At 37.4% G+C, this 26,478-nt stretch overlaps 1 protein-coding gene across 1 annotated transcript in view; it reads left to right on the top strand.

The window, feature by feature from the left end:
• Positions 1–299: 299 nt before the first annotated feature.
• The window catches only part of brwd3 (bromodomain and WD repeat domain containing 3), a 37,292-nt gene continuing 11,113 nt past the window's right edge, over positions 300–26,478 (top strand). Inside the window, exons 1-31 of the mRNA XM_059351894.1 lie at positions 300–540; positions 715–773; positions 871–900; positions 1,092–1,151; positions 2,361–2,511; positions 2,689–2,787; positions 3,574–3,734; positions 4,537–4,758; positions 6,191–6,291; positions 6,408–6,478; positions 8,043–8,143; positions 9,023–9,063; positions 9,160–9,264; positions 9,948–10,098; positions 12,161–12,295; positions 12,380–12,508; positions 14,242–14,467; positions 14,577–14,711; positions 16,099–16,279; positions 17,332–17,425; positions 17,521–17,691; positions 17,779–17,852; positions 18,005–18,197; positions 19,168–19,278; positions 19,363–19,470; positions 20,131–20,255; positions 20,341–20,423; positions 21,618–21,729; positions 22,797–22,858; positions 26,047–26,202; positions 26,295–26,415. Of these exons, the coding sequence (XP_059207877.1) occupies positions 507–540; positions 715–773; positions 871–900; positions 1,092–1,151; positions 2,361–2,511; positions 2,689–2,787; positions 3,574–3,734; positions 4,537–4,758; positions 6,191–6,291; positions 6,408–6,478; positions 8,043–8,143; positions 9,023–9,063; positions 9,160–9,264; positions 9,948–10,098; positions 12,161–12,295; positions 12,380–12,508; positions 14,242–14,467; positions 14,577–14,711; positions 16,099–16,279; positions 17,332–17,425; positions 17,521–17,691; positions 17,779–17,852; positions 18,005–18,197; positions 19,168–19,278; positions 19,363–19,470; positions 20,131–20,255; positions 20,341–20,423; positions 21,618–21,729; positions 22,797–22,858; positions 26,047–26,202; positions 26,295–26,415 (3,602 nt within the window). The 5' untranslated portion in view covers positions 300–506. The remainder of the gene's footprint in view (positions 541–714; positions 774–870; positions 901–1,091; positions 1,152–2,360; positions 2,512–2,688; positions 2,788–3,573; positions 3,735–4,536; positions 4,759–6,190; positions 6,292–6,407; positions 6,479–8,042; positions 8,144–9,022; positions 9,064–9,159; positions 9,265–9,947; positions 10,099–12,160; positions 12,296–12,379; positions 12,509–14,241; positions 14,468–14,576; positions 14,712–16,098; positions 16,280–17,331; positions 17,426–17,520; positions 17,692–17,778; positions 17,853–18,004; positions 18,198–19,167; positions 19,279–19,362; positions 19,471–20,130; positions 20,256–20,340; positions 20,424–21,617; positions 21,730–22,796; positions 22,859–26,046; positions 26,203–26,294; positions 26,416–26,478) is intronic.

The raw sequence follows: 26,478 nt of genomic DNA, 5'->3' as shown, positions 1-26,478 counted from the left end.
GCCTGAACCATGAAATAATTGCCAGAAAATTCAATTTTTGTAAAAACTGAGTGCTTATTAACCTGCTGACGAATTTTAAGAAATAAATAAATTGCATATATGAATTCTAATTTGTATCATATTTGATACATCAGGTCTTTTTGTGCATTTTGTTGCTCAGTTTGTTTATCTTCAACACATGTATACATCAGGTTTTTGATGATGTAGAGGTCTCAAAAATAACTGTATCTAATATGATACACTTGGCTTAATAGGGTTAATGATTTCAGTTGTTGTACATTTTTAATATCTATCCATTTAATAGAAAACAAACAAACCAGTTATTCCCCTGTTTCACTGGAGGGCGCTAACACAAAGCACCAGGTGGTCAGGGAACAACTTGAGAAAGGAGGAGGCCATTCACCAGCCTGTTTTAGCTACACACACCTAGCTACTGCTAGCTAGCCGGCGGCTAACGAGCAAGCTAAAACATCAGTTTGTCTTAATGCCGCCTGTCTTACCAAGTGATGGCAGGAGAACAGTGTTCCCAAACGGAAGCTGGTGAGTGCTGGGTGTCCCTTTTGATCCACCACAAAACATTTTTGCAATCACACAGTTTGTGTGTCTGCTAGCGCGCTAAACCAACCGAAGCTAGCTAACGTTAGCTTGGTAGCTAACGTTAGCTTGGCTCATTAGCAACATCAGATAAGCTAACACATGTGTTTTTCTTCTCAGAACTGTATTACCTCATTGCCAGATTTCTGCAGTCTGGACCTTGTAAAAAAGCAGCACAGGTAACAACCTGTTATAAGCTCGACATTAACTGGTTATAAACGGTGTAGATAAGTAGCTAATGCTAGCAGCTAATGCTAACTGTGTGTGTGTTGTTAGGTTCTGGTGGAGGAGCTGGAGCAGTATGAGGTAGGTTCAGCTGGACCTTTCTCTCTTTATTCTCCTGTGTGGTTTCCGTAGTGATGCCTATCTGTCCGCTTTTTGGGGGCAACTTTTCAGTATTTCTGTTGCTGTTGTCGGATAAAGGAGCGTGTTGCCGAGCCGCGGCGACACTGGCAATTTTGTTGCCATCTCTAACGGCTTGTTTTTTTTAACTTTAGTTGGTCCCTGAACGATGGAGTTGGGACGGAAAGAAATACAAACGGACCTTCCAAGACTGGGTGAGTGTCAATTGTCATAATTAACTTTTTTAATGATATGAATCGCATAACTTCTGTTTTTCTGTTCAGTCGCCCCGTAGTGAATGTGTATAATATAAACTATATCAACCGCACAGAATAGACGCGTTGGTAATGTGTTTATGTTTATTTGAACATATTAAACATTTATTATTAGGCCCGTCGGTAAATAACTATATTTGCTATTGTGTGGGCTAGTAGGCGGAGACTAGAGACGAGGGCAGGCAGTGATTGGCTTAGACGGATATAGAGAGCTGTCAGTCTTGTGAAGGAGCCAATCAAATGACAGTTCTATTTGCGAGCGAACCGGAAAGTCGTAAAAGACTCTTCTGATTGGCTGTGAGCTTCTCTGCCCCTCCTCTTTCGTGTCCTCTCCCTCCCTCTCTCTTGATTGTTTTTCTATCTAGCTACATTACAAAACCATGCAACAAATAATGAGCAAGTACAAACAGTAAGTTAAGTATTTTTTCAGGAAGTTGATATTGAAGCCTATGTGTTGGCACACAGCTGTTTTAATTAAAACTGTTTAACCCTCTGAATCTAAAGTCGTTTTGCTTCCTTTTTTTAACTTAATATTCACTGTGGCCTTCTATTTCACTTGTATGTCCTGCATATTGATGGAATCAGCACAATCAATTCAATTCAATTCAATTCAACTTTATTTATAGAGCGCATTTCATGCACAAGGCAGACTCAATGTGCTTCACAATACACATAATTACAGTTTAAAACAACAACAACAACAACAAAAAACACAGAAAATCAAACAAATCGATTACAAATTAATTGAAGAGTGCAGGTAGACAAGCTATGCCATATTCACCACATATACACTTACTATCATATACACTTACAATCATGGCTAAAAGTTAGAAACAGCTCAATAATGTATTCTAAGAAATATAACACAGTTACAGTTTATGACATGCATTGTAAAAAATTTTTTTCCAAGTTTCATGAATATTGGAAAAAAGAAATGTAGTCTCCACATGCTATGTGTATTGAACTATTTGCATTTTACAACCTCTACTTGCAACCTCTTCTGTCCTGTTCTGTGTAGTCGGAAAGTTCAAATTTAGACGATAATGCCTGTTTTGCCTTTGCAGAAAATGGCCACTAATGTCATGATTAATAATGATTTATTATATATGTATTCATTGTATTACTTTGTAATGTCTGTGACTCCTGTAGGTGATTTTGAACCAGCACATTCCTGCAGACTATCTGCTCCATGTTTGCCAGCGGATAGGTCCGCTTATAGAGAAGGAGATCCCACCTAGTGTCCCTGGAGTCCAGACTCTTCTGGGGCTGGGAAGACAGTCCTTGCTTCGTACCACCAAAAGTGAGCATTTCTCTCTCACTCACCTTTTCTTTATATTTATGAACAGTTCACATATAAGTACTGTTACCGTGTTATTGTGTTTGTGGTTTGTTGACCATAGATCTGGTTCCAAATCAGTTATCATGTCTATCACTTTGTTTACAATATGTGTTTTAAGTCACTACCTGTCTAATTTAGGTTGTAGCCACAAAGTATGCAGTGGCTCAGCTGTTGCTGCACTCCACAGAGGACGTCCACCAGAACCTCCAGTCAGCAATGGACATCCTCCCAATGTTGGTGTGTGAAACTTTTTTCTTTTTTTTTAAATGTATACCCACCTAGAGCAGCTATTCTCAACCTTGGGGTCGGGACCGAGATGATTTCTGGGGGTCGCCAAATCATTTTGGAAGTCAGCTCTGTCTCCACTGTGTTAAAGTGTTTATGTGTTAATGTGTTTTAGTCTTTTTGGTCACTTAATGTCTTTTTTTTTTGTCATTTTGTCTGTTATTTGGTCATTTTGTGTCTTTTTCTTTTATCATTTTGTGGTCATTTTGTGTGTTTTTTGGTCATTTTGTTTCCTTTTTTGGTCATTTTGTGTCTTTTTTTTAGTCATTTTGTTTCTTTTTTTTAGTCATTTTTTTGTCTTTTTTTGGTCATTTTGTGTCTTTTCTAGTCATTTTGTGTCATTTTGTGTCTTTTTTGATCATTTTTTGTGGTCAATTTGTGTCTTTTTTGGTCATTTTGTGTTTTTTCTAGTCATTTTGTGTCTTTTTTTTGTCATTTTGGGTCTTTTTTGATCATTTTGTGGTCAATTTGTGTCTTTTTTGGTCATTTTGTTTCCTTTTTTGGGTCAATTTGTGTCTTTTTTTGATCATTTTGTTTCTTTTTTGGGTGATCTGAACTGTGCGTGTGAGATTCTGTTCAGTGAGCGGGGGTCACGGACAACATGCATGTTAAATTGGGGGTCGCAACTCAAAAAGGTTGAGAACTGCTGACCTAGAGGAACGAGAGCCCTGAGATAATTTAAGTCTACTTTCGCAGTGTGTAGCCTCCACTCATTGTTCTTGTTTGTTTGATGTCAAGTGTCCATCATGGGTGCTCGCCGGACCACAGGCACAGCTCGCTTTGGCCAGACCCTGCCGTCTTCCTCCTACCAACACATGAAGATACACAAACGTATTCTTGGCCACCTTTCTTCAGTCTACTGTGTAGCCTTTGACCGCACCGGCCGTCGGATATTTACGGTAAGTGTCGGTTTTTGGTTCAGATGATTATTGCAACAAAACTTTATCTGTAGTGTCTCTAGCTGTGAGAGTCCTTAAAAAAATTATTTGCAAAAAGATGCAAATGCAAATGGAGCATTACTCCATCAACACAGGGTTTTTCCAGATTTATGCACTGCTAGACATGTGAAAATAATTTTTTTTTGAGGTAAAGGTTTAAGAAATATCATTGGATTTTTTGTTTTTGTCTTGTTGTAATTATCTATGTGTATGCATGTCCCTTTTTCTTTATTTATTTTCTTTCAGAGAATTAAAGTGAAACTCCCTCTTATGTTCGAACTGTTCATAATGTTAATACATAAAAATGTTAAAAAATTGGGCCTGGGAAGAAAACTGATGTTGATGTATATCTATGGATACAGAATGAAAATCCTGATGGTTATCTTTTCTATGATTTAGTTTTGTTTTCCTTTTTTTGCTTTTCCTATGTATCAGGAACCTGTACATATAAGATAAATTATGTTTTGTTTTTTTAAGAAGGGAAAATATCCTATGTTGTATGTAACCTGTTGGCCTCAATAAAGATAAAATTAAAAAAAAGAAATATCATTGGGATAATACACATTGTATGTTTTTGTCAGATATGAGGTAGTTTCACTTTTGATTGTCACAAACAAATTACCTTTATGTGGAAAGAGTCCACAGTTAGACACAAATTACTCTGTTTGTTAACAATTTTAGTGATGATTTACACTCTCCAGTAAAAGCTTGTTCCCAGTGAGACTGTCTTATTTATTTGTTTCCCATGGTGTCTGTGTTTTAGGGTTCTGATGACTGCCTGGTGAAAATCTGGGCTACAGATGACGGCCGGCTCTTGGCAACACTCCGCGGCCACTCAGCAGAGATCTGTGACATGGCCGTCAACCATGAGAACAGCCTCATCGCCTCTGCAAGCTGTGACAAAACCATCAGACTTTGGTGCCTGCGTACCTGTGCACCCATCACTGTTCTACAGGCCCATGGTGCCTCCATCACATCCATCCAGGTGAGACTGATGTATTTTGAAGAAATGACAATCATGGTTAATGTGATGCTAAAGATGATCCGTGCTTGTTTTGCACAATGTCAACTCTTGTATTTTTCCTTTTTTTTCCTTTTTTTAATTTATTAATTCTTCTTTTCGAACCGGAAAAAAAATAAACAACATAAACTACAACAGCGCAGGCTAGATGCATATACATATTCATACACATACTCACATAGACACCATTAAACAGATTAAACATAAACATTTACACACATACAGTATATAAAGCCCTATACATATACATGCATCTGCCCCGTCTAAGTAATAAGATAGAAATAAGAACCAGTTAACTTAATATTCAATATGCATTTCCTCATATCATTTTGGTTCGAAAAAAAAGGGAGTAGGCTGAAGTATAAAATACTTCTCTAGGCCTAAACCCTGATACTCAACACTTCTAAAATAAGAAATTATATCTCTATATATAGACACTTAATGTCAAATAAATATTTATTATTATTATTATTATCATTATTTATTTACTTATTTTCTTATTAGTCAACCATAGTATATCAAACACCTTAGATCTGAGAATTTCTATTACTCCCGCAAAGAAAACAAAAAAACAACAAACAAATCAAAACACTGAAGGCAGTTACAAGAACGTCCTCATCCAGCTTGCGAGCTGTACTTTTTTAGCATATCATTTTTCATAATAAGCCTTTTTAACTTAACAATTGTTGTGCATGATTTCATTTCATGGCTGCAGTTGTTCCATATTCTCACTCCTTTACTTGTAATGCAGTAATACTTTGAATTGGTCCTTATCAGGTGTTTTTAGTACACATATACCTCTCCGGGCATGTGTTCTTACTCTGACCTGAAACAACCCCTGAACACTTTGTGGAACTTTTTGATGAATTACTTTAAACATAAACTGTGATATTTTAAAATCAACTAAGTCTCTAAATTTGAGCGTTTCCAACCTGATAAAGAGTTGGTTTGTTGGCTGTAGTCAGCGTTACTAACTATTCTAATAGCTCTTTTCTGCACAATATATACAGGCTCTGTGTTGGTTTTGTAATCGTATCGTGTTAAATGCTGATTACTCCTCACCAGTTACTATTACCAGTACCAGTTATGCACTTTATGTGTTTTTATGCACACTGTTCATTGCACCTTATTTGTTTCATAGCACCAACATTTTTATACTGTATATTCATATTTATTCTGCACTGGAATTCTATTCTACTCCTTCTTTAGACACTTTATATTTTATTGTATTTTTATATTTTATTGCTTGAAGTATGCCTAGGTTGTTCTTTTTACTTAATTGTGTTGTCATTGTCTCTGTGTGTAATGCTGCTGCTACACTGTAATTTCCCAGCTTGGGATAAATAAAGTCTATCTATCTATCTATCTATCTAACACCGACTTTCTATCCCCTAAGTTTTGTCCTGCTGTGAAAGGGACGATGCGGTACCTGGCCTCCACTGGTGCAGACGGCATGGTTTGTTTCTGGAAATGGCACGCGCCCACCATGAAATTCCAGTAAGTGTTTGAAATACCTGTTGAAGCTTTATTAGCTCTACCATTTCTAGCTCTAATGAAGTTTCTCTTTTTCACGGGAATAACTACAGCTTTTGTGTTTTCACTGCTTTTCTCAGCGATCAACCAGTCAAGTTTGTTGAGCGGTCACGTCCAGGAGTCCAGGTCTCCACTTCCTCCTTCAGTAGTGGTAAGTATTTCTCCTTGTCTGGCAACATTTCACTTCCTAGATGCGTTGTCCTAAGCTGCTGTGAGCAGAGAAGCAAACCCAGACAACCAGGGTCAATGTGAAGATTTTTATGTCTCAGAGAAATGAAATATTATCCCTTTTTCTTGAGATTAAAATCAGTTGATAAACAGGCTTGAAATTATATTCCAATTAAAATAAATCCTGTCAATAAACTTAAGTAGATAAATAAAATGCAGTATTGGCGAGGCAAAAAAAGTCACATCCACAAAGCATGGTAAACGAGACAGGTTCAGTGTTTTTTTTTCTCTGTGTTTTTTTTTTTTTTTTTCTACATAAACACAACAAACAAACAGGGTCAAGAATGGAATGCTTGACATCATATAAAAATAAAAACGGACGGAGTATACTAAGTACTGCGAGTCCTATTTTACCCATGATTATCTTTGAAACAGTCACATTCAGATAAGATTCCATTTCTTCCAATAAGTCAGTTGTTCCATGTTATAAATTTCCTTCACTATTTCAATCCATTCAGGAATTGTCGGAGATTCTTGGCTCAACCATTTCCTGGTTATTGTTTTTCTTGCTACCTGCTAGTAGAATAAGTAATGGATATCTGTCCTGCTTGTTCAGGACACGCTCAGTGTTTCAAGACACGTCTTGAAAAGTGTAATGTGTAATGTCAACTGTATTTTTATGCATCAACGTCAAAAGAACAGAGATTCTCAGTGTGACAATGTCATGACAAATAGTTATAATTATGTTGTATCTATTATGAATGAATTGATGTTTTGAGAACATTTTAAATAAAAAAAAAAAACTATTGCCCATTGGGAAATGTTTTGATATACACTACTGGTCAAAAGTTTTAGAACACACCAACTTTTCCAGAATTTAATTGAAAATGATGCAGTTTAATGTCTCAGTGTACTCTGAAATGAATGCACATTTGCAACATTTAACATTCTTTATTGAGCATGATAGTGTTTTGAAAGTAAAAAAAAAGATTCAAAATCACATTTTATGTTGGACTAAAGGACTAAAAAAAGACACAAAATGACCAAAAAAAGACACAAAATGACCAAAAAAGACACAAAATGACAAAAAAAGACACAAAATGACAAAAAAAGACATGAAAAGAATTCAAAAATGGACAAAATAGCCCAAGACTCCATAGAGTTAAGTTGTTAACCCATTTCTTGTTCCCTGAAAAAGGCCTACTTGTATAATTCTGAAATGTACATTATTTTTCAGTTTTGGTTAAGCTTACCTTTTTTTATTTACCTCTGGCAGTTCACCACTTACCTTTGTACCCTTTCAAGCTGTTCATTTGACTTGAACTGGTTGATTTTCAATAAAAAACTGGAAAAATTGGGGTGTTCTAAAACTTTTGACCGGTAGTGTACCAATACAGACAAGACACAGAATAAATTACATACAAACAAAAATACTGCACATCCCAGTGAGATAAAAGATGTAAATACATTGCATCATAATAGAAACCAGACTAAACTTGTAGACTGGATGGGTTCTGGTCACTTCAGTCTCTTTCTCCTGTCAACAGGTGGTATGTTCATGGCTACCGGTGGTACGGATCATTTGATCAGAGTCTACTACCTGGGTGGTGAAACACCTGTGAAAGTCTCTGAGATGGACGCACACACGGTAAGAAACAAGACACATCTGAGTGTGTTATTTCTTTTTTTTTTTTTTTTTTTTGACTGTTTAGATTATTTTATAGTAGTTATTTGTGTTGTTTTCTAGAGGAATTCCCCTAAAATTCATTATACAATATATATAATTCTTATATGAAACTGCACCTTTCATATGTAGACAATTATTTTTATTTTTTTAACAGTAGTCCTATTATTATTATTATTATTATTATTTTTTTTATTATCTTTTTTATTGATTCCACATATCAACATTCCAACGACATTTTACATGTGCTGTACAATTTTCCAACATTAGTAGAATATTCACATACTTCCCCACCACGGAGCAGAGACATAGTTTGACACAAATTATCAAGTAAAGTTACAGTAGAAGTAAAATGAAACCTTTTTCCACTACTCTCCTTATTTTCATACCTCTCTTGCATCGTCCCTTTTTCTCCCGTCTGAGGGTAAACATATCAAATAAACATATGAACAATGAACAAGTTTGTAGCCTGAACCAATACAAGGGGGTCAATAATCTACAATACACCGTGCCCTTACTGCACAAAGTCTGCTCTCAATGGAGACACAAAACCAACCCAGTTTTTCCAGTATATTATAAAAGTATCTGTTTTTAGTGTAGTTGAGAAAGTCAGCTTCTCCATTCTATATATATCCAGCATTACCTCGACCCAATCCTCTATTTTTGGTGCATCTGTTTTTAGCCATTTTCTGGTGATGGCCTTTTTAGCCGCCACCAACATTATTCGAAATATGTATTTTTCTCCTGACCTTGTAATCTCGAGTGTGTTATTTCTCTTCCAGTGTGTTTAACTTAAACTGGGTGTCTGTAACAGAAATGTACGACTTCTTTTCCTATTTTCAGGATAAAGTTGTAGTCGTCCAGTTTAGCAATAACAGTGACAGGTGAGTGTGATTCCTGTGATCAAACACTTTAACAGTTTTTATTCTGTGTGTGTGTGTGTGTGGTTGTCGAGCCTCTGACATTGTGTGTGTATCCAGCTTAAGGTTTGTGAGTGGCAGTCGCGATGGCACAGCCAGGATCTGGCATTACCAGCAGCAAGAGTGGAAGAGCGTCACTTTAGATATCGCTACCAGGCTGCCTGGGTAAGAAAGTCAGCAGTGTTACAGATACGCCTTTACAGAGTGTCATTTTTTGTCTACATTTGAAGCTTTTTTGAGATTAGTATGTAGTTTTAAATGTCTGTCATCAAATTTTTAAAACATATTTCATTCAATTTTGAAAGCAACAATATGAAACTCACTAAAACAGTGTTGGTTTGGTCAAAATTAACCTTTAACCCATTGAAGCCTGGAAAGCGTTTACGTCGTTTTGTAGTATTTTGTATAAGCTCTCAAATACTTTTTGAATTACATTTCTATCTGCTACAGAGGCTGAAAAATCTTTTATTTAGTAGAAGAGTTCACACTTTTTTTTTCCAGAATTTTTCCAGAAAATTAGAGGCTTATTTTAAAATCGCCCAGCGGTTTTTCAGGCCTCAATGGGTTAATACACAGAGTTGGATGTAAAAATATGCTCCTTTACATGCTGTTTTTCCTACTACTCAGCTGGAAGCTTTTTGTCTAAGAGGCTGATCATTAAAGTGTAAAAAAAAACAGCAAAACAGCTGGTGAGCCGAGATATTTATCCAATCACACAACCTTAGCGCAGCATTCAAATGTTAATTTACAAATGTCAACGTAACAAGCGAAACTTTGAGTTTCATGATGCCTTCTCTGTCTCCTTAAACCGCTAAGTGTTCCATATCTGATGGGGTGTTTTTGTCCAGGAGTACTGTCGCCAACGGGGATGATAAAACCAAGCTGGTGGTGACCATGGTGGCCTGGGACCGTGCAGATAGGACGGTCATCACGGCAGTGTCAAACTACCTGCTCAAAGTGTGGAGCACAACCTCTGGGCAGCTGCTGCACGTTTTATCTGTAAGTGTTTGAAGCTGCTATTTCTACTGTGCAACAAGGAGTAAAACTAGCCTGGGTATACCCAGACTGCCTTGCACGCTCGATTTAATTTTGAACTGCTAAAGGGTCTGGAAACCAGAGAGGTTTCTTAGCCCTGTTTTAGGGATCCAATCACAGAGCGGGGAGGGACGGCAAGACGATGGCGCGTACTACTCGGCAGACGGAAGCTTGTAGTTTTCTTACTGATCCAACATGGCTGCTGCAGACGCGAAACACTCTTTAGCTGTACTGCCCTACAAAGTCTAACTGCAGTAACTACATTTTTGGTCAAAATTGAGTTATAACTAAAAATGAACTCCTTGATGTCTGTTTTATCTTGTGAAAAAGTTTTAGATTTCAATTTTGCTTCATTTCAGAGAGATAATTATTTAAAAACCACAAAATCTAACTCAAAACCAAGCAGTAATTGTAACTTACCATGGTCTGATTTGGATATATATACTAATTTAAACATAAAATAATAAATAATAAGTTTGTTTGAAAGGCAATTATTATCTAGATAGTGATGAAGTAAAAAAGTGAGATAAAATTATATTAAGACTAAAATATAACATTTCTTTGTAATATTAAGTCTAAAATACCTTTTATAGCAATGCAGTAACTACATTTTTGGGGTCAAAGGTCAAATAAATCATCATGATTTTTGAGCATAAAAATGACATCATTAATACATGTAGAAATAAGTGTCATATCACTTATCTACCTATGACCCATTTGGCTGGCCAGTTAAAACAAGTTAAAAAACTTTAAAGCAGTTTTTCTCAGTTTTACCTTTTGCGTAGTTACTGCAGTTAGACTTTGTAGGGCAGTGTAGACTGTGTTTTAAATAGTTTAGAGCAGGGGTCTCAAACTCGCGGCCCGCGAGGCAATTGCGGCCCTCGTGGCGATATTTTGTGGCCCTCACCTTGATATGAAAGTTTAATGTGAGTTTTAAATGAATGGCACTTTACCGTGTTGTGTGTGGAAGGTCCCTTTGGTTACGTTTTTTAGGTAATTTTGTGTCTTTTTTTAATAATTGTGTGTCGTTTTTTAATAATTGTGTCTTTTTTGGGGTAATTTTGTGTCTTTTTTTAGTAATTTTGTGTCTTTTGGTCATTTTTTGTCTCATTTTGTGTCATTTTAAAATAATTTTGTGTCCTTTTTGTTTCTTTTTTAAGTAATTTAGTTATTTTTCTGTCATTTTGTGTCTCTTTTGGTCATTTTGTGTCTTTTTTAAAAATAATTGTGTGTCTTTTTTGCTAATTAAGTGTATTTTTTGTCATTTTGTGTCTTTTCTAAGTAATTTTGTGTCTTTTTTGTGATTTTGTGGGCTTTTTTGGTAATTTTGTGTCTTTTTAAAAAAAAATTTTTTTAGTAATTTTGTGTCTTTTTTTTGGTCATTTTGATACTGCCTCCAGCGGCCCCCAGGTAATTTGACTTTGAGACCCCTGGTTTAGAGCAAAAGCGGCCCCGCTGTCTCCCGGCTCGTAGCGAGATCACCGGCGTTACGGTACCGGGGCTAATAGCGGTAGCGCTACGCTACCGTTACGGCGTTAGCGGTAGCTATTAGCCCCGCTACCGTAACACTGGTGATCTGGCTACGAGCCGGGGACAGCGGGGCCGCCGAGAGGCCCGCAGCAGCTTGTTTATTGCCCATAAAATCAGTGGATGTGTGTGGCTGAATGACATGAGGGGGAATAAAGCGGGAAAATAAATAATTTTGCAGAAAGCGAGAACTGGAGAAGCAAAGCAGCAGCAACACTCTCTCACAGACACACACACAACAAACATCCATTTCTGTCGCTCTACTACGTCATCTGGTATAACTGATCTGATTGGCTAAGAGCTACCTACAGACGCTTTGATAGACATTCTTAGCGCCCAATAAACGGCTCCGGAGGATCGTAAACCACGCCTCCTCTACGGAGAAATGAACGGCTGGTTCCCAGACCAGATGTCATGTGAGATTAGTCTGGTGTTAGCCAGGATAGAGTAAAACGGCTGTTTTACAAAAACTGAAGTTTTTGTGCTCACTCTGTTCCAGGGTCATGATGATGAGGTGTTTGTGCTGGAGGCTCACCCATTTGACTCCCGCATCATGCTATCTGCCGGTCACGATGGCAACATTTACATGTGGGACCTGACCAAAGGAGCCAAGATCCGCAACTTCTTCAACATGGTAATTGATTAACAACCAGAAACGCCCACCAGCTGTGTTTTCATCACGCTATCATCAAGTTCATATCAAAATATTTGTTTCCAGATTGAAGGGCAAGGCCACGGTGCTATTTTTGACTGCAAGTTTTCAACTGATGGGCAGCATTTCGCCTGCACTGACTCCCACGGCCATTTGCTCGTCTTTGGCTTCGGCTGCAGCAGACCATATGAGAAGGTAGCTGCACAGAACTGTTTGTTAAAATATGTTTTCTTTTAAAAAAGCTATCATTTCCTTTTTTTTAAGGAACACACTGTTCTTTAACCCATTAAGGCCTAAAGCGCCTGGACAAAAATGCCTGGAATGCAATGCCCTATGGGCGATTTTCAAATGATTGTGCTAAAACCTGAAGTTTTTCTGGAAATTCAACACCTACTAAATAATATATTTTTCAGCCTCTGTAGCAGATAAAAATGAAATTCAACAAGTATTTGAGAGCTTATACCCGTGGCTTTCATACGAAGTTGAGTTTATTTGTCCAAACCTTCAATAAAGTTTTTTAAAAAATCAACAAACTCAGCAAATGTTACATTTGACTGAATAAAAATCCTATGCATAATACTAATACATGCCCATTAGCAAGATGCTAACATGATATGACCACTGGAAGAAATAGACATAGTTCTCATTACCCTACTGTAATAAAAAAAAAAAAAATTATCATAATAATAATAATACATTTTATATATTGCGCTTTTCAGGGTACTCAACGACGCATAAAGTAATATAAGACAAACAGTCATGATTTCTTATATCATCATCACAATCAATTAGCCTATTATTATTATTATTATTATTAATATATTATTAATAATATTATTATTATGTCCAGATGGCCACAAATCTGTCTGTTCTTCGGTGAAAATATGTCGCCTAAAAACATATTCCTCATCCATAAATCCTGGTCGATTGGTTCCGAGGGTTCAAAGTTCGGATCAGCAATAAAATCATCGGCGCTGTTTTCATCAGATCTCTTCCGTCACTTCCTGCTGAGCTCCTCCGCTATAGTCGTCTTCCTCCATGATTTAAAGTTCTGGAAAAGTCCCATGATGCATTGTGACACTCCCACATGTATTCTGATGCATTTCAATGGCCAAGAGACTGAAAATAGATGGAAAAAAATACAAATACTACAAAATGACATATCCGCTGTCCCGGCCTTAATGGTAGAGTGACGCAACAGCGCTCCCGGTTTTAATGGTAGAAATGCGGTAATGCTTTCCCGGCGTCAATGGGTTATACATAAAACCTAAATATAAGTGACATAAGGGCAGTGGTGGAAGAAGTATTCAGATCCCTTACTTAAGTAAAAGTACTAATACATCACTATGAAATTACTCCACTACAAGTAAAAGTCCTGCATTCAAAACTTACTGAAGTAAAAGTACAAAAGTATCAGCATCAAAGTGTACTTAAAGTATCAAAAGTAAAAGTACTTGTTGTGCCGAATGGACCCACTCAGATTGTTTTATATATTCTAAATATAGTATTACATTATTTGTATTAATGATTTTATGTAAGCAGGGTTTTCATTTTGTAACGATATGGCTCATTTAAGTACTTAATATGCTGTTATAAGATTTAATAAAATAAAAAAGTCTAATCACCTTAAATTGATCATATGTTTTATGTTGAATCTTGACCTGTAAAGTAACTAAAGCTGTCAGCTAAATGTAGTGGAGTAAAAAGTACAATATTTGCCTCAAAATGTAGTGAAGTAGAAGTATAAATTTACAGAAAATAGAAACACTCAAGTAAAGTACAAGTACCTCAAAATTGTACTTAAGTACAGTACTTGAGTAAATGTACTTTGTTACTTTCCACCACTGCATAAGGGATCTGATATATTGTAGAGAAGACTGCTAATAACCACAAAGAAGCTCTCTTATAACAACGATGATTCCTTCCAGATTCCCGACCAGATGTTCTTCCACACGGACTACCGACCTCTTATTCGTGACGCAAATAACTACGTGCTGGACGAGCAGACGCAGCAAGCCCCTCACCTCATGCCTCCACCCTTCCTCGTGGACGTTGATGGAAATCCTCACCCTCCTCACTACCAGCGCCTGGTGCCGGGAAGAGAGAACTGCAAAGAGGATCAGCTAGTACCGCAGCTAGGATACATGGCTAACAGTACAAAACCTGCTTCCTTATTACTCCATTACTTGTATGATTCAGAATGCTTGCACAGTTTTATCGTAGGAAGAATAACTAACCCGTGATCTGCCTTTTTGCTGCCTAGGTGATGGAGAGTTGGTTGAGCAGGTTCTTGGCCAGCAAACTGCAGAAAACAGAGAAAGCCTATTGGACAATCTTATCAGACAGTTGCAGAATGAGCAGGATGCACTTCAGATTGCAGATGAGCCGGCTGAAGAGGGTATGTTTTACTTTATGTAAGCAAATTTAACAGTCGGGCTGCTCAGTGTATCGTTTTAGCATCAACATTGTGATGTGCGCTTACAGTTCAGGCCAAAAGTTTGGACACACCTTCTCATTCAATGCGTTTTCTTTATTTTCATGACTATTTACATTGTAGATTCTCACTGAAGGCATCAAAACTATGAATGAACACATGGAATTATGTACTCAACAAAAAAAGTGTGAAATAACTGAAAACATGTCTTGTATTTTAGATTCCTCAAAGTAACCACCCTTTGCTTACTAGAATATAAGACATGTTTTCAGTTATTTCACACTTTTTTGTTAAGTACATAATTCCACATGTGTTCATTAATAGTTTTGATGAATCTACAATGTCAATAGTCATGAAAATAAAGGAAACGCATTGAATGAGAAGGTGTGTCCAAACTTTTGGCCTGTACTGTATACGACGAACGTCACATTGCAGGATGTGAGATGTTCGAAATTAACTGCTACAACATTTTTGCTGCTTTACACAAAATGAGAACTCCTGAGGTTGTCATTTTTCCACGACTCATTCAGTTTTTCCCATTCATTGCCTACAGTGTAGCTAGGCCTGCCACTGTTTGATAATGACACCGAAAATATTCGTACACTAACTCCTATCGCCAAAAATGCCATATTTCCCAAGAAACTTGTTGTCTTTTGAACAGTATTTAAATCCTAAAGTAGTCCACAGAAAGAGTGGAGAAACTTATTTTAACATGCTGCCCAGCTACATCACATATGTGGCTTTGTCGATATTTTTAAAAATCAATAGAAGACATAGAAAACATTCAGCTAATTAGATTGCCGATTGTATTTCGAATGATTCTTTATTTTTATTCTTTGTCCCAAATGATCGCATTTTTCACTGCCTGAACATACCCCAAAATTCATGAAATTTTAAATATAAGTTACACCTGGCGAAAAATGTTATTGTCATCCTGAATTTACACCACTAGGTGGTGCTATAATAAAGGAAAGTGCGTTTGGCTAATAACTCCCACATACTTCATCGCACATTCTACTATTTTTTTTTTTGCAAATTCGCGAAATGTCGCAAACCTACTTTTTCTTTTTACTTTTTAGTACTGCTTGCAGTCCTAGTGTAGTTTGTTTTTTCAAAATTTTCTACTTCCATTTTTACTGCTTTTCTTTTTCTGCCGTTCAATTGTGTCGTTTACTCTTTCTATATTTTAGTCATGTCCTTATCTTGAGTTTTTATTTTGTTGTATTTGTTTTGTTATTTGTATTATTTTGTTTTTAATGCCGTACTGTGAAGCACCTTAAGCTGCATTTTATGTATAAAAGGTGCTATACAAATAAAGTTATTATTATTATAAATCTTTTTGTATTTTTAGCTGGTGATGAAGCAGAGGTGGAAGTCTCTGAACCGGCTGCTGAACCACGCAGGAGTGGGCAGGTGGACGGAGTTTGGCAGATGCAGCATAATGCTCTGCGTAGTCAAGTGGCCACCGAGAGGGACCTGCTGGCCTGGAGCCACAGAGTGATGGTCAGTGAAGTGCCACAAGGGATATCCAGGTGAGGCAGAAAGAGAGAATTGCATAAGATTCAAGGACACTACTAGCCTGGGTATACCCAGACTGCCTTGCGCGCTCGAATTTCATTTCCTACCTCCAGGCAGTCTGGAAACCAGGGCCGTTTCTTAGCCCTGTTTTAGGATCCAATCACAGAGCGGGGAGGGATGGCAAGACGATGATGCGTACTACTCGACAGACGGAAGCTTGTAGTTTTGTAGTTTTCTTACGGATCCAACATGGCTGCAGCAGACGTGAAACTCTCTTTAGCTGTAGATGGTGTTTTAAATAGTTTAGAGCGAAAGTTGATTTTAAAGATTAACAACGTTTGACTTTACACTCCTGTTTCACCACGAAAAAGGATGTTTTAGCCTTGTTTCCGACAGGATTTGGGAAAACTCTAATCTACTAATCTACCTACTAGCCCCGCTACTAGCCTCGCTACTAGCCCCGCTACTAGCCCCGCTACTAGCCCCGCTACTAGAGCCGCTACTAGCCCCGCTACTAGCCCCGCTACTAGCCCCGCTACTAGAGCCGCTACTAGCCCGGCTACTAGCCCCGCTACCGTAACGCCGGTGATCTGTCTACGAGCCGGGGGACAGCGGAGCCCCCAGAGACCCGCAGCAGCTTGTTTATTGCCCATAAAATCAGTGGATGTGTGTGGCTGAATGACATGAGGGGGAATAAAGCGTGAAAATAAATAATCTTGCAGAAAGCGAGAACTGGAGAAGCAAAGCAGCAGCAACACTCTCTCACAGACACACACACAACAAACATCCATCTCTGTTGCTCTACTACGTCATCTGGTATAACTGATCTGATTGGCTAAGAGCTACCTACAGACGCTTTAATAGACATTCTAAGCGTCCAATAAACGGCTCTGGAGGATCGTAAACCACGCCTCCTCTACGGAGAAATGAACGGCAGGTTTCCAGACTTGATCTCATTTGTGATTAGTCTGGTGTTAGCCAGGCTAGGTCACTACAGAGAGTAGGTTCTATTTTTTTTTTTCATTTTTTGTGTACATGTCCTGATGGAAATGATCGTTTTTGTTAGAGTTCTGGTGGAGTGCAGACAAGCCAAAGGCGACATGGAGTGTTCTCTGTACAACGCAGAGAGGAAGAAGAAACCAGTAACCGGCCCACCGAAGGTACACCGCTTCACTTCACAGTTGTTTTACAAACGTTAAAAATACAATTTATTCCTGTTTCACTTATTTTCCGCTCTCCTTCCACCTTGTTGCAGAGCGACCTGCTGACGACACGCCTGCGCTCGCTGCGACCCACCAAGAAGAAGCAGCAGCGCCACGCCTACCAGACCCGCTCGGCTCAAGTCCGCCGTCCTGGGAGCAGGAGTCGAACTTCCAGTAATCGACGTAACTCTGACAGCCAGATAGACTCGGACAGTGATGGAAACGTATGCTCCCTCTTTATACTCATGGCGTGATGCTTTGGAGAACTGTCTTCATAACAGTGAAGGAGCTTTTTGTGTTTTTGTTGCCAGGTGGCAGCAGAGGCTGATCAAAGTGAAGCCTCCTCTGATGGTGAAACTCAGTGGCAGAGTGAAAGCAGCTCCAGGTGAATTTCTTTGACAAAGCATTTTTTTTTTTTTAAAACATCAGAAATGTGTTTTATGTGGTCCACTTATAGAACACATCCTTTAAGGATAACTGACTCTGAGTTCTTATGGGTTAAGTCCCACAAAATAACAACACAACTCTCATTCTCAGTGACTCCTCCAGTGAATATTCTGATTGGACAGCCGACGCTGGGATAAACCTGCAGCCGCCAAAACGACCTAGCAGGAGGCCCGTACAGCCCAAAGGTTACAGCAGCTCTGAGGACGAGGAAGGAGATGGCAAGGCAAAGGAGGCCAAGAAGAGGGACAGTGAGAAGAGGAAGAAGCCCAAAGAGACCAAACGGGTACGCTGACATCACACACAGCTCTTGTAGTCACAGTAAAAAAACTAATCCAAATTTCCTGCGAAATTTCTCTGAACCCCAACAAGCCGTTTTCGGGCGTTTTTTGCTCTTTTTTATATTTTGCTCACTGTAGCCTTGTATTTCACTACAATATATACACTATTTGGCTCTATGGTATGAGCACAATCATGGCTAGAAGTGGGAACAACTCAAAAATGTCATCTGTGCAGAAGTTATAATGTCATACACTACTGGTCAAAAGTTTTAGAACACCCCAATTTTTCCAGTTTTTTATTGAAATTCAAGCAGTTCAAGTCAAATGAACAGCTTGAAAGGGTACAAAGGTAAGTGGTGAACTGCCAGAGGTAAATAAAAAAAGGTAAGCTTAACCAAAACTGGAAAATAATGTACATTTCAGAATTATACAAGTAGGCCTTTTTCAGGGAACAAGAAATGGGTTAACAACTTAACTCTAGTCATTCTAGTCGTCTAGTCTAGTCATTTTGTGTCTTTTTTTTAGTCCTTTAGTCCAACATAAAATGTGATTTTGAATCTTTTTTTTACTTTCAAAACACTATCATGCTCAATAAAGAATTTTAAATGTTGCAAATGTGCATTAATTTCAGAGTACACTGAGACATTAAACTGCATAATTTTCAATTAAATTCTGGAAAAGTTGGTGTGTTCTAAAACTTTTGACCAGTAGTGTATACCTTGAAAAAAAGGGGGAAAAAAATGCAAGGTACAATATTGTAAAGAAAACGAAATGACTGATTATGTTTGTGAAAGTAAGAAGCCTTGCAATAAAGTATTAAAAAAATATATATATATATATATTACTTGCACTGACATCAGATGACCGGGGGAAAGCATCCAGACATGGATCACTGTTAATGCTACATCTACATGGAACTAAGATATCCCAGCAGATTTAAACATTAAACATGTTGTTTCAACTGTATATTGATAGAAACCAACGTCGTCTCTGGCTGGCCTCGATGCGGAGGAGTGGCTTCCACCATCGTGGATCATGGAGACCATCCCACACCGCTCTCCTTTTGTTCCACAAATGGGAGATGAGGTAAGGAGTGTCATTCTCATGTCCAACAGGAAAATATATTAATACTTCATGGATTTTAATCATGGTTCTCTTGTCCTCCTCCAGCTCATCTACTTCAAACAAGGCCACCAGGCCTACGTCCGGGCGGTCCGCAGGGCCAAGGCCTACAGCATCAACCCTCAGAAACAGCCGTGGAACCGACTCGACCTCAGGGTGAGGCGCCGTTTTATTTTAAAGCCAGTATTGTGTACCTGCTCCATTAAACAGGAGAGCCTAAAACAGCAGCCAGTTGTTGTAACTTTCTATAACTGGTCATCTGATGGTAAGGCACCATTCCCACTACAGCTGTTCAAGTGTCCAGGTCTTGAATCTGAATTAAACACTAATCATCACTCATCTTACTTCATCTTAAATGAGCTATACTGTAAAAAAAAAAAAGAATATATATATATATATATATATATATATATATATATATATTCCAGAAATTAACTGTATTATTTCACAGGGGTTTTCTTGTTGCTTTCTATGTGCAAATGCCATTTAAAAATAAATAGATCAATAAAAAGATTTATACAAAAAGTTGGAATCTGACATTGACGATTATTCAATTGCTTAATGTTCTTGAATGTTAAATTACAGTGAATTCTGTGTAAAAATAAAAAGAATACTCAAAATATTAATGACTTTAAAATTAAAGCAATTTCTTCTTTTTTTAACGGTAAAACCTTCAATTTAATGTAAAAAGCAGTTAAAAACACTTACCGTCATATTAAAGTAAAACGAAAAACGTAAAGCCATTATTTGTTTTTGTTTTGTTTCTTTTTGTGAAGTTCTGTTGGTCATACAGTCTGTTTTGGGGTATTTTTTTAGGACCAGGAATCTGTGAAGGTGGTTGGCATTAAATATGAAGTGGGACCTCCCACCCTCTGCTGCTTAAAACTGGCATTCTTGGACCCAGTCTCAGGGAAGATGACAAACGAGTCTTTCTCCTTAAAGTAAGCATTTATATTCAGTGTACACAATATAATATGATACATGTTGAAGCATTTATTTTAAGATGTTTCATTCCCCACTTTAAAGGTATCATGACATGCCTGACGTCATAGACTTCCTGGTGCTGCAGCAGTTTTACAACGAAGCTAAAGAGCACAACTGGCAGCCAGGTGAGGTTTACCACTCATGCTTGATTTGATTTCCCCATTTTATCAGAATATTTTCTGAAATTTGTCCAAAGATCTATATTTACACACAAAAAATAATAATAATCGAACAATAAAACCATATTACAAACGTATATCAAATCATGAAAAAGCAGTGGCACTTTGGTCTGATGTAATATAAAGTTATAATAGCTTTAGGCTCCGTTTCCATGGTGACGGTCTGAACAGAAGACGCAAAAAGTGGCGTTGCGTCTTTATTTTTTATTCCTCGTTTAGACGAGCGTTTTCAGGAGGAAATCTGCTGCATACGGTGACGCAAAAGTGTGTGAAATTGGATTGTATGCAGCCAGGCGGCATCACTTAAAGCCATAAGAGCATCTTTGGGCATGCAGAAGTTTTCACAAAAACCCCCAAAAACACAGTCACCGTCTAAACGAAAGGCACTTCCGATAAAATATTTTGTCATTTTTACCCGCAAGCGTCCTCGTGTAACGGTGACGGCGTTTTGGGGGCTTAAAGACGCAAAAATCTGAAACCACCTTCCAAAGTGTAAAAGTGTAATCCTCTCCTCCGTAGCGTGTCGTCTACACTGACAAGACACAAAACTCTGATCTGATCTGCTCACGTCACGTATGTGTTTACGTCACATACATGCTCCAGTACAGGAAATAAAGAAACGTGGGATTATTTCCATGGTGGGACCTTCAAGCTGCTCTGGCAGCTCTAATAAACTTACAGGAGTCTTTCCACCAAATGTCCAGGATATGTACAGATAGTATTAGTGAACAGAGAAGGATCTGGAATTACCTCCATCACATTCTGGATGCAGCGATTGGTGGGAGGAGCCAGACGGCTGTGAACGAGACCTGGGAGATCTAGTGATGGAGGAGAACTTTGTGGAAGGAGTAGCTGATGAAAATGTGTGGCGTGAAAACTTCTGCATGCCCAAAGATGCTCTTATGGCTTTAAGTGATGCCGCCTGGCTGCATACAATCACATTTCACACACTTTTGCGTCACCGTATGCAGCAGATTTCCTCCTGAAAACGCTCGTCTAAACGAGGAATAAAAAGTGAAGACGTGACGCCACTTTTGCGTCTTCTGTTCAGACCGTCCTGGTGTAAACGGGGCCTCAGGGTAAACATTTTTCCTTGTTGTCAGTGTGCTGTCCTTTACCTGTGTCTGATTCTGTCCTCAGGTATGAGGTTTCGCAGCATCATTGATGACGCCTGGTGGTTCGGCTCCGTGGAGGCTCAGGAGCCGCTGCAGCCAGAGTATCCAGACAGCCTGTTTCAGTGCTACGCAGTGAAGTACGTCAGATTCTCTGTAGTATGTGTGGCTAATGCAGGAGTACTCTACAACAGCTATTCTCAACCTTGGGGTCGCGACCTCAATTGGGGTCGCGAGAGGATTTCTGGGGGTCGCCAAATCATTTTGGAAGTCAGCTCTGTGTTTTTGTCTTTTTGGTCAGTCCTTTTTTGGTAATTTTGTGGGGGTTTTTTTACTCATTTTGTGTCTTTTTTTGGTCATTTTGTGTCTTTTTTTTTCATTTTGTGTCTTTTTTTTCATTTTGTGGTCAATTTGTGTCTTTTTTTTTGGTCATTTTGTGATCTGAACTGTGCGTGTGAGATTGTGTTCAGTGAGCGGGGGTCGCGGACAACATGCATATTAAATTGGGGGTCGCGACTCAAAAAGGTTGAGAACTACTGCTCTACAACAACATAATGTGTCAAATCAGGTCTCTGTTAACCCTCTGAACCCCAACAAGCTGTTTCAGGGTGTTTTTTGGTCCTGTATTTCACTGCAGTATATAAAATCTATAAGTCCTGCAGCTCTATTGAGTCAATGCAATCATGGCTACAAGTGTGAATAATTCCAGAATGTCATATCAGTTATTAAGACATGCATAAAAAAGTTGAATTTCTCTGATAATTTTTTAGAATTGGAATTAAACAGAATTTATATATACAACACTTTTCAAAGTGCCCACAAGTGTCTTGAATATTGGGAAAGAAAATTGGCTCGCAACATTTAACAAATTTGATTTGATTTATTCTGTTTTAATGGAGAAGTGATTTTGATAGAAATATCACAATTTTAAGCTTTGTTTGGGACTTTTTTTTCCCAACGGAAACTTTCATTACCCATGATCGTTTCAATAATTGTCAGAAGGTTCAAATTCCAGTTATAATGCCTGTTGCGTTCTACGATAAGATGTATTTTTATCTTTTAAAGAAAACATGTTTAGGGGTTCAGAGGCGTCCAGAGGGTTATTGTTATGTAATTTTTGCTGACCTGATGTCAAATTTAGTCAAAATTAAATAAAATATGCGATTGTTATCTGGTATACATAATATTTGTTTTTTTGTTTGATCAGGTGGGATAATGGTGAGCAGGAGAAGATGAGTCCCTGGGACATGGAGCCTATTCCTGAGGAAGGTCAGTGGTATATTTATATGAGAATTACACCTGGTTATAAACCGGTGCAAGGCAAAATGAGATTAGATTAATTTTGAAATCTAATTTAAAGCTTAATCTTTCCAAAATGAAGCATTATGGTCAATAACAGTGTCAGGGAATCATGTCAGTTTATCAAACAAAAATACATAAATAAATTATTATCTATCTTCTTCCAGTAGGTAGAGCAGAGAAGGTGTTCAGAAAAGACTTTTCTGTGCTGAGAGAGTTGAAATTTCCCCTAAATAATGCAAGCATACATCAAAACATACAGCAATAAAATGTTGCAAAATAAAATGGTAAACTGTATCATTATAGACCAACTGAATATCTATGAAAGATAATTAAATAAGAATTTTGGGTAACACTTTACAATAACCAACTAAATGATGTTTATAGAGCAATTATTAATCATTTACAAAGTGTTTAATCTTTAAATGTTTTCAACCAATTTCTTAAAGGTATGTGAATCATTTCAAAATCATTAACATACTTAATATGGTGTTTAAAATGTTAAAATGAGTGCAACTAAAGCTATTAATCAGCTATTAACTATAATTGAATTGTTTGTTAATGGCAAAGTAACTATAAACTTACATTAATATTCCATCTATTTGTCATTTATAGATGATGTAGTTAGTTAAACATTAATAAATTATGTATTTACCATTCTAAATGGTCTATATACAGTTTATAAATGATGGTTAAACATTAATAAACTATATGTTTACCATTTATAAATGCTGGTTATTGTAAAGTGTTACCAAATTTTGTACTCCAACTATATAAGATTCCAACTATAAGTCACATCATTAAATAAGAGTTCTATATTTGTTAAAACATTTTGTTCAGTAATGTTTTTGACAGTGAATTGCAAGGAAGTTGTATCTTTATTTTATTTTTATTTATTTTTTTTTCAAACATGTTTTTATTAAACTTTTTCTTGCAAAGCAGAAGCGACAGAGAGTACAGAAAACATATCACTAATAATAGTGCACAAAAATACAGACATTTAAGCCTGGAATAGTAAAAGTGAAAAAAATAATAATAATAATAATAATAAAATAATATAAATAAATAAATAATAAAAATAAAAATAGGGGCAATCAGGGAGACCAAAGGAGACAATATAATATATACTCAAGTTTGATAAGTTATATCTTTTATTACTAACAAAGGTAGTTTATGTTGCGTTACTCAAAGGAATTAACATATAGACAAGTTATTTTATACCTGACCAAGAGCATAACTTCACTCCTTAACCAACACTTTTTTTTATTTTTTATTTTTCCAGAAAACATGTATTATTATCAGAGCAAATCTTTCTCTTGAATTAAAACAGTGTGCCGGTTGAAAACACCCTGGGCTCCACAGATTGCTATTATATTACTTTTGAATTTAGACAGCTGCTTTGTGTTTTCCACACAAAAAGGTTTATTATTTCAGCGTGTAGAGACTAAAACTGTTCTTTGTGGAGGCTACTTAGATATTCTCTTAACACCTGGGAGCTGTCCATATAACAAAAGACTTGATTTTAATTTCAAACCACTTGCTGCTCATTTTCAAGTGGCATTGTTTCCTCTTTGGTGTAATTATCCAACCAAGAAGCACATTAACTTTTTTTAAATGTAGCAGGCTGTCAGTCCCATAAAAGTCACTGCAGATTTATTCTTTAATTTCTGTCGCAGCATGGTGAAAATGAAAATCCATTTTGTTTTCATTACATTCTTTTATTACAGGCTTGAGATCAGATTAACCCATAAGAACCTATGGTGACACCCGTGTAACAAACACTTTAAATCTTCTATAATCTCCCATATTCAGCTTTATGCTTCACCTTAACTCATTAAATCCCTAAGTGGCGTATACTCAACACCCTGGTGTGGTGGTCATGTGACTTTACTAACAGGAAGTGACTTCTCCAAAATGTAGCTGTGACTGGGAATAGAAATGTGAAAAAGTAGCTGATTTTAAAAAGCTTATTTTTTGTTACTTGGCTAAGTTTAAACCCATTTAACAATTCTAAACCGTTAATAGGGAACTGAACAAATTAAAGTCACAATTTTGATATATGTTATGGAGAAATTTTGTGCTTACAGAGACACAAATTTGCCTATTTTTTTTTCTATTTTAAAATAAGAAATATCATAAATATAAATACAATAAACGGCCAATGTAGCGTTCGTATGTCACATCACAGATCTTTGGCATTTAGGGGTAGCATTTTTTTTTAAAATGTGTTTTATGTTATGTCAGCTTATATAACACATCCTTTAAGGATAACTGGGTCTGGGTTCTTATGGGTTAAGATGTTTTTTTGAAAAAATAAATCCTCTATAAAAGTATTTTATCAGTAGTGTGCGCCTAATAATTGCTCAAAACTGTGTCAGTGTCTTTTATTTCTTTTATTTATTTTACTACTTTTAACTACGTCTATTATTTAATTTTACTATGTTTATCTGATTGATTGTATTGTTTTATTTATGGCATCATTTTAGATTTATACACTTATTATTTATTGCTGATTGGTATATGGAATTGTTTGTTTTATTGTTGATTTTATGTACAGCACTTTGGAGACGTTTGTGTTGTTTAAATGTGCGATACAAATAAAGTGGTTATGGTTAAAACAACATGGTCTCACAGAAATCCGTGAAATAGCCACGGATTTCGCTTAACTCAAAATCCGTGGAATTGCCACGGAATCGCTCAAATTTCCGTGAAACTGACACGGATTTCGCTACAATGCAAGTTAATGACAGTCATATCCCGTGGCTATTCCAACATACAAAGTGATTATGTACATTCACTGAGTGAAGATTTAGAAAATAAAACATATATTTCTCGCTAGAAATGTGATCAAAATCCAAAATATTGATTTTTTTTCACTAAAAATGAGAGAACTGTCCGCCATGTTTTTTGTTCTGACCGCCGGGACCTTGAAAGTCACGTGACTTGGAACAAACCAATAGGAACAAATATCCATGGAATAGCCACGGGATATGACTGTCATTAACTTACATTGTAGCAAAATCCGTGTCAGTTTCACGGATATTTGAGCGATTCCATGGCTATTTCACGGATTTCTGTGAGACCAGGTTGGGTTAAAACTTCTGTGGATTATAGTTAATTAACTTTATATTTCTTGGCACATTTTGTGTGTCCGTCAGCGGCGCTGCCTGAGCAGATTGGCGATGGCGTGGAGGTGGCGGAGGAGGAGCAGAAGGCTCTGCTCTACACGCCTCAGGAAGGAGAATGGGGCTCTCACACACGAGACGAAGACTGCGAGAGAGTCAACCACGGGATCGATCAGCTTCTTACACTGGGTAAACAAACCAGGAGGGTTCATGGCTGATTGTTGGTTCCAGGGAAGAGTGCGACCTCGTTCATGTTTGATCTCCTTCCTGTTTGTCTGCAGATGTAGCCAAGGCGTTCGCGTCTCCAGTGAGTCTCCGGGACTACCCTCTGTACTGCACCGCGGTGGCTTACCCCACCGACCTCAGCACCATCCGCAAACGACTGGAGAACCGCTTCTACAGGTGAAGCAGCACACAAACACAAACCTCACACATCTTATCTTTACCATCAGCTAAATAAGTGCT

This window comes from Centropristis striata, chromosome 15 (genome assembly GCF_030273125.1).
Source record: "Centropristis striata isolate RG_2023a ecotype Rhode Island chromosome 15, C.striata_1.0, whole genome shotgun sequence".
Taxonomy (NCBI): domain Eukaryota; kingdom Metazoa; phylum Chordata; class Actinopteri; order Perciformes; family Serranidae; genus Centropristis; species Centropristis striata.
The sequence above is the reverse complement of the archived record's forward strand: the minus strand, read 5'-3'. Positions and strand labels throughout refer to the sequence as shown.